The sequence below is a fragment of the Plasmopara halstedii genome (assembly GCF_900000015.1).
Source record: "Plasmopara halstedii genome assembly, contig: Scaffold_614, whole genome shotgun sequence".
Taxonomy (NCBI): Eukaryota; Oomycota; class Peronosporomycetes; order Peronosporales; family Peronosporaceae; genus Plasmopara; species Plasmopara halstedii.
Genome location: NW_020187532.1, coordinates 1,923,260 through 1,930,733, shown reverse-complemented (window position 1 = coordinate 1,930,733; position 7,474 = coordinate 1,923,260). Strand labels below are relative to the sequence as shown.

At 46.1% G+C, this 7,474-nt stretch overlaps 2 protein-coding genes across 2 annotated transcripts; both read right to left on the bottom strand.

Moving 5' to 3' along the window:
• Window positions 1-90: 90 nt before the first annotated feature.
• PHALS_12387 (uncharacterized protein) lies at window positions 91-2,257 on the bottom strand (the record flags this gene model as incomplete). The annotated part of the gene is made up of 2 exons (XM_024727922.1): window positions 91-105; window positions 185-2,257. The coding sequence occupies 2 exons, from the start codon at window positions 2,255-2,257 to the stop codon at window positions 91-93; spliced, it is 2,088 nt and encodes a 695-aa protein (XP_024578450.1).
• A 1,375-nt stretch (window positions 2,258-3,632) lies between these two features.
• On the bottom strand, window positions 3,633-4,289 carry PHALS_12386 (uncharacterized protein; the record flags this gene model as incomplete). Its single annotated transcript, XM_024727921.1, has 2 exons — window positions 3,633-3,823; window positions 4,280-4,289. The coding sequence occupies 2 exons, from the start codon at window positions 4,287-4,289 to the stop codon at window positions 3,633-3,635; spliced, it is 201 nt and encodes a 66-aa protein (XP_024578449.1).
• Between the last annotated feature and the right edge of the window lie 3,185 nt (window positions 4,290-7,474).

Below are 7,474 nucleotides of genomic sequence, written 5' to 3'. Positions count from 1 at the left end.
TGCATTTGGTACCTGTGTAGGGAGCACTGCTACCGGTACAACTGCTTGTCGTCGTACAAGAGGTGTCAACATCTGCTGCCGTCGTCGTAACTAACAACGGAACCCCTGAAGCACAGCTCAACGTGTTTGAATCATAGCTAAGCGTGGACGTGTAATAAAGAGGTGTTGCGTTGCCACCATATACTTTGGTGTCAAGGATGCCATTAGCATTTGCTGCGCACGAGTTGGATGTTGCTTGTGTGGCAGTAACAGTAAATAACGTCCCAACAGTGCTACAAGTTCCATCCGAATAAGGCTGAACGGTTGCAGACCCATCAGTTTTCCGCGTCGCGCGATAGCTAGACGATCCACTGATCTTATGACACTTGCCGTCTGCCAGGTAGACCAAAATTTCAGATAGATAACCAGCGGCACATGATTGCCCAGCAGAATACTTTTCTACAATCACATAAGAATTCACACCAAACGCAGTAGCAAGGTCGTTTTTGTAAGAAGAAACAGAACTGCACTTGGTTCCCGTGTATGGAGCAGAGCTTCCTGAACAACTGGAAGTTGCCGCACAGTTGTCAAAATTGCCAACCGTTATTGAAACAAAAGAAGGAGCCCCTGATGAACAGCTGTTCGCTAAAGTATCATAATTCATTGTGGAGGTCAAAAAGAACGGCGTCGTGTTTCCTCCATACGCTTTTCTGTCGGAATCACACGTATTCGACGCACCAGCAGCCGCAGAAATTGAAATTGACGATCCGAGATTTGTACACGTCAGATCCGAGTATGTCTGGATGAACGCCGAACTGTCTGCTTTTCTTGCAGCGCGGTAACTTGTCGATCCACTCAACTTATAACATTTGCCGTCAGCCAGGTACGATGTGATGCTAGTCAGTGCTGATTGGACACACGACTGGCCGCTGCTATATTGTTCAACAATCACAAATGGACTCGAACCGAATGCGGCTGTTATATCGCTTCGATACGTAGATTCAGAACTGCATTTGGTACCTGTGTAGGGAGCACTGCTACCGGTACAACTGCTTGTCGTCGTACATGAGGTGTCAACATAAGCTGCCGTCGTCGTAACTAACAAAGGAACCCCTGAGACACAGCTCAACGTGCTGGTATCATAGCTAAGCGTAGAGGTGTAATAAAGTGGTGTTGCGTTGTCGCCATATACTTTGGTGTCAAGGATGCCATTAGCACCTGAAGCGCACGCATTGGATGTTGCTTGTGTGGCAGTAACAGTAAATAACGTCCCAGCAGTGCTACAAGTTCCATCCGAATAAGGCTGAACAGTTGCAGATCCATCAGTTTTCCGCGTCGCGCGATAGCTAGACGATCCACTGGTCTTGTGGCATTTACCGTCAGCCAGGTACACCAGGACGCTAGCCAGCTCATCAGCGGCACAAGATTTTCCAGCATTATACGTTTCGACGATTACATACGGATTCACTCCAAATGCCGACGTCATGTCAGTTCGATACGAAGATACACTATTACACTTGGTCCCCGTGTAGGGAGCGGAGCTACCCGTGCAAGTAGAAGTTGCAGTACAAGTGTCAACGTTGGCAACTGCTATCGAAACTAGCGATGGGACGCCGGAGACACAATTCTGGTCGGCCGAATCATAATTCGATGTAGTTGTCAAATACAGCGGCGTCGTACCGCTTCCATAGACTTTCTGGTCAGCTATACCACTTGAGCCCGTTGCACAAGAATTGGCCGACTGCCCAGCAGTAACACTAAAAAGTGACCCTGAAGTCGTCGTACACGAAGCATCTGAATAGGACTGAACGGTAGCCGACCCATCTGCCTTTCGTGTCGCACGGTAGCTTGCAGCTGTATCGGTCTTGTGACACTTTCCGTCTGCCAGATACACTTTAATATCTGTGATATCTGTAGCTGTAGCGCAAGCCGATGATGCAGTGTAAGTCTCGATAGCCACATAGGGATTTGAGCCAAACAGCGATGGAAGTTTCGTTTGTATGAAAGTTCCCGTTGCAGTACCATCCGTAGTGGAGCAGACAGTAGCTGGAAATAATGAGCTACTCGCTGGAGTTTCGGTACACGCGATGCTTGGTGAACACAAGCTACTTAAATCCGGCACAGCTGTCACAAGTACCGGTGTTCCGCTTGTCGATCCAGTGCAGAAACTAGATGACGTATACACAACAGTCGTACTCAAATCGAGTGCATGAGTCGTTTCGGTGGCTGCTAAGAAGAAAGCAGCCACAAAGAAGCCACGAAGCCTTAAAGGCTTCATAGCGGTCGCTGCTCAAAAGTTCCTGGTCGATTTGACAACAGTCGCTTGACGCTACTTCGAAGTTACCAAAGGGAGGCAAATTCGAGAATGAAAAAGCTTGTGAGACCAGCTCTGCTAAAAAAGCGGCAGCCTTGACATGATCCCAAAGTGATGGACTCTTTTTCAACAACTTGAACGGATAAAAATCATTTCACTGCAAACAAATTGTCAAGCATTGTTGTCTATGATCTTCTACAATCAGTAAGAGTATGTATGTTGCTCAATCGAAGCACGTGCCCTATATAAACGGACTTCGAGCAGTTGCGTCGTTTCGTGAGAAGATTCAACTGGATCATGCAACCGCTAGCCCAAAAATCGTTTCCTAGTAGTGTATATTTATACGTGCACAATAATACCGCTCGTCATCTTACAAAACGAATTTCGACTCACCTTTTACCAACACAGAACCTTTAAATTCAAAGATCAATTACAGTCTATCAAAAAGTTGTATGACAGCAACGATTAAGTGCATTGACAAGATCTTCAAGCACTTCATACGTACAAACAAGCAGTTCATACAATTCAAGAAATTCATTGCCGTCATCGCCGTTTCGATGAAATCCGAAACACCCCTGTAAATAGAAAAAGATCTGTTTCACAATCCTATATCGGTAACGGACTCAACTCGTTCCCGTATTAAAAAAGCAGTGACCACACGCACGATTAAGATGCGACCATGCAGCTACAGCTATTTGAGTCTATGGTAGAGGTGTTACATTTATTTCAGGTCCGTAATTTTTTAATCTATTCTGAAATAAAGTTTGACGTGATGGTCACAATTTTTGTTGCTTTTGTAATTATAACTGAGCGTTTCTTTGCAAATTTAATAATGCAATTTTCGAGATAAGTATTCCGGTGCTAGCGTCCATCTGGATGTATTGAACTAAAAATTACCCTGTATGATATTATTTATTGTCGAAGTACGTAAAGAGCATTACTGTTAGTTGGTGCACACACAATATTGCAGGTTCACAATACACTATTGTGCGATTTTGAATATTATAAAGTCCCGAATATTCGGTATCTATGAAGATGTTGGGACTCCGTAAAGGAGCGGTCAGTGATACACGGGTTGGCTGCTAGGCCGTAGATAATGCTATTATTGTATGTATCACGACATTAATATTTAGTATATGTTGAAATAGAATTAAATTGTCGCATCAGAAGGGCAGAACAACCGAAATAACTCGTCGGTTCCGCTTTTAATTCAGCGTACGAATTCAACCTTTGTGCAGTTATTATTGCAAGCAAATATTCCTATGTTTAATATTCCCATGTGCAAAGTGCACGGCAATCCCTTGCGCAAAGAAGCTCTCAAAGTGACGGACTTTCCGAGTCAGTAAACATACTCGCGTTGACGGGCATAGTCTTCGGGCAATGTGTACAATGCCTTCGACAGGATCTTTGAAGAATCTAGTCCAATCAACCGCATCCCAGCCACAGTTGCCGAAGCTTTGCGTGTGAAGTCTTGCCGAGAATCGTGTTCACTCCGCGCAGAAAGTGTTAATGGTGATTTACATCCGCGGGCTGCACAGATAGGTGATGTTGCAATATTGCGGAGTCAAAAGCTCTGGAAAAACTGTACAATGTAGCTGTACATTTATTTAAGGACGGTCATTGAAACTAGGTGTGTGATAGTCTCAGGTAAAACTCATATTAAAGGCTGCACAGGCCAGCGGCACCAACTCTTATCATAGCGAGCGTGTCCGAGCTCGTCTGATACTACCAGAACAAGTATCTTTATCCCAGAGCGACACCATTTGATAGTGCCGCTGCTATTAGGGAGCAAGAAGAGTCCCCAGATACAAGTTCTTGATCCATTCTTTTCATATGATTCTGACATCGATTCATCATAAATTGCTCTGCGGAACAGCAGCATCTAAGGAATATAACGGTAGTGAAGAGCTCATTCGGGGGCAGACATCTACCAGCGAAATAGCATGTTAACAATTTATTGGTATGGCTGATTGTATATCATCGTACGACTACTCATAATTGCATACAAGTTCATTTCGCTCCTTAAGCTTAACTACATCGCACGCGTTTCTTATTCATGCGATTCTGTTTGTATGAAATCAGACCACTTGCAAAAAGTTCATGTAGCTCAAAATAATGTCAAGTGAGCTGCTTCTTCGCAACCTCGTTAAAGTGACCTGCAGAAGCTGATTACTTACGATTCCGTGCAAGCCGTGGTGTGGAAAACACTACAAGTTTTGGCGTTCATCTGATATAACTGTTGCGTCTAAAGCGTTTATACCTAGGCAATGTATGCGACGGGATTGCCGTGCACCTTACACTGAGGAAACTTCGCCTCCTCTGACCGCGTAAACACAAGCCCAGAGAATGTGCTTTACCCTGAACCGGGACTAATAGGCTCTAAAGTAACTAGTTGCAATTTACGATGGGAATATCTACGATCTCGATTGGAGCTGACACTAAATGTACACGTTTTCTTACCATCAATAGAAAAATAACCTTGTAGCTTGACAAGAGAGTTGCTGCCCCTTTTGATCTCCTGCATCTTCCGATATTCCAAAGTATCGAGACTTTTGGAAGCTCAAAAATACGCAACAGTGTAATGTGCATTTCGTTCGCTTAAAGTATTGTGCGATAGTACGGACATAAAATTATACATATACGATTGTACAGTACTAAACCCCATGACACCCCCACAACAAGCCATGAGCTCATACTTTGTTGTCTTTAAAGGTATCGCGCAACAGTAAACGTATCGCTAACAGCTTTATACATTCACTATTTAAACTGTATGGTTCCCGTTCCTCAGAGCAACCTAGCGTAAAAAGTCCTCTCCTCTTAAACCACCTTTGATTCGGCTAGCTTCTACGATGTTCTGCCTGGTCTACACCTTCCTTAGTATAAGTCTCGTCAAGAAGGCCGCGGACAATATCGATGCGAGCGGCTGCAGCAACTTTCCGAAGCCTGACCAAACATAACTACCGTGGAATTTGCCTCGATGTTTAAGCACGTCACAAAACGATCTGAACCTGGGGTGAATAGTCCGGCTTGTGCATTGGCTACTGTCAATCTCTTCACGTCGTGAATATGAGTTTAAACTTTTGAAGCTTCTCTTGTATTCGGAACGGATTTTATCCCAAATTGCTACAGCTTTAAGAGCATGCGGTACTTCCAACAAATTGAAATTTGTGGGATCAGAAAGCGCTCTCGAGACGGCTTTCGGTGTTTTATTTGCTCTCGGTCCGAACGGGGTGCCCGCAAAAAAAACATGAGTGTGGAGGCACCGCCTACAATACGTCGTATCTCAAAAACACAATGCGGGTGAGAGTTCAAAGATAGTCATACTCTGTTCGTGCTTCGAAAAAAATATTCATTCCGTCTTAAGGCCTTACAAGCCAGCTTCATCGCAGCAGACGTCCGACTAGAGTGCTGATCAATGTCTAGCGTGGCAATATACGGGGTCTATCACCTCCAATTCTGTAGCCTCGGTTGTCTCCATGTAACTGCTGTTACAGAGCCAAACAAATGTGCGGTCCCCTCTCGAAAGGGGAAAAGCGAACCTCGACAACAAACTTTCTACTTTGCCAAGTAAAGTAATTGCAGCGGGGCTGTGTAGCTTTGCGCTATGAGGAAGCGACAGTTAGGTCGTCGACCGACCTTTTGTTCTAGACTCAGAACAAGTACGAATTTAGCGGATCACAATCTGCTTACTCGAAGAGTAAATACAGCCTTAACCCAAGGCTAATTAACATTTCGATTTAAATTCAAAACAGATTTTGATATATGTTTATCTGCGGCAAGACCGCCTAACTTTTAATGGAAAGATTTTTTTTAAATATATATAGTGAAATCTAAATACGTGTATAAGTACTGGCTATCCAGCCCCGTACCGTATTCTTGTTTGGGTGTGGTCACATCATGACCATCTGGTGTGACACAGATCCCTGTTACCAGGGTATGTGTAACCCCGTTTCACTCTCCCCCATAACGATTGAGAACATTTTCAGTTCCAATCGATTATTGCCTCAACGAGGCTTGCGTGTCCGTTAGACACTGCGTTGGAACGAAACGACTTCCGTGCTTGATGAGCCTTGTGTCCATGACACTGAAGTCCCCAAATCTCGCTGGCTCCAACAGCGCACACGGGCAGAGTCCAACTTCGTCTTCTGCACGCGGTGCCATGTCGGACCGTGTGTCCGCGGCATCGAGAGATGTAAGTCCCTGGCTCGATGAGCCCAAGCGTCGCGCTCCGCGCTTGCTATCGGTGACGAGTGACCTCGTTGGGGATGAGGAGGTGGTCGACTACGAGTTCTGACACTCCTTTTTCCGGAGGGATTGACGAGGAAGGCGAGCCGCACCAGCTGCGTAAGACAAGCCCTGCTTGCGCCTTGTGGATCATGTCCGCTTCCTAGCTTCTCGTCACCTGAAGGACGTAGTGTAATCACCATGTCCTCAACGGGGCATAGAGACGACAGTTGGAAGCTGCTCGTAAGGCGGCTCTGATGCGCGCTCATCCACGGTCGGTCATTGACCCTTATGTGGAATATTGGTTCCGCCTGCTGGATCTCGCTGTGGAAGCGAAGGACGCGGTAGCTTGACCGTTACGCCTCCACATCATCGGGCTCCCGGCCATTAAGGAAAATGAGCTTGCCGAACGGAAAGCCCTTCGGGCTCGTTTCTTGATTCCACAAGAATTTCCTTTTGAAGCTTATCGCACTCGTCTACGTGCGCAACGAGGTGGCTCTCGTGTACCCGCAATGTGAACGATACTTGTAGTGCTCGCCCCTGGCTAAAATGCTACTGATGACGAAGCGCTCTTTGAGCGACGGGTGCAACGGCACCGGAAACTTTGCTCACTGTGTAACTTAGAGTTGAGCCACAACGAAGTAGACGTGCATGTGGAGCGACACCTCCGACTTGAGTTTGCCAAACTCAAGGCACGCCGTCGACTTTCGGATTGTCGCCCTGCGACGTATATGTCAGCCTCTAACGCTCCCGCGAGCTCTGTGTCTGCGCCCACAAGAGCTTAGAGCCACTGCTTGAGCTCAGCGCATGGCCCTTCAACTTCCTTGGCTTTTGCCCGGAAGCGCAGGGCGTCTGATGACGCGGGACGTCCTGATCTTTCCGAATAAAAGCGTCCACGGCGTCTGGGCAATCTTGCCGAAGTTGCGTCTCAAAATTCTTACGAATTTTCGGAGTCCG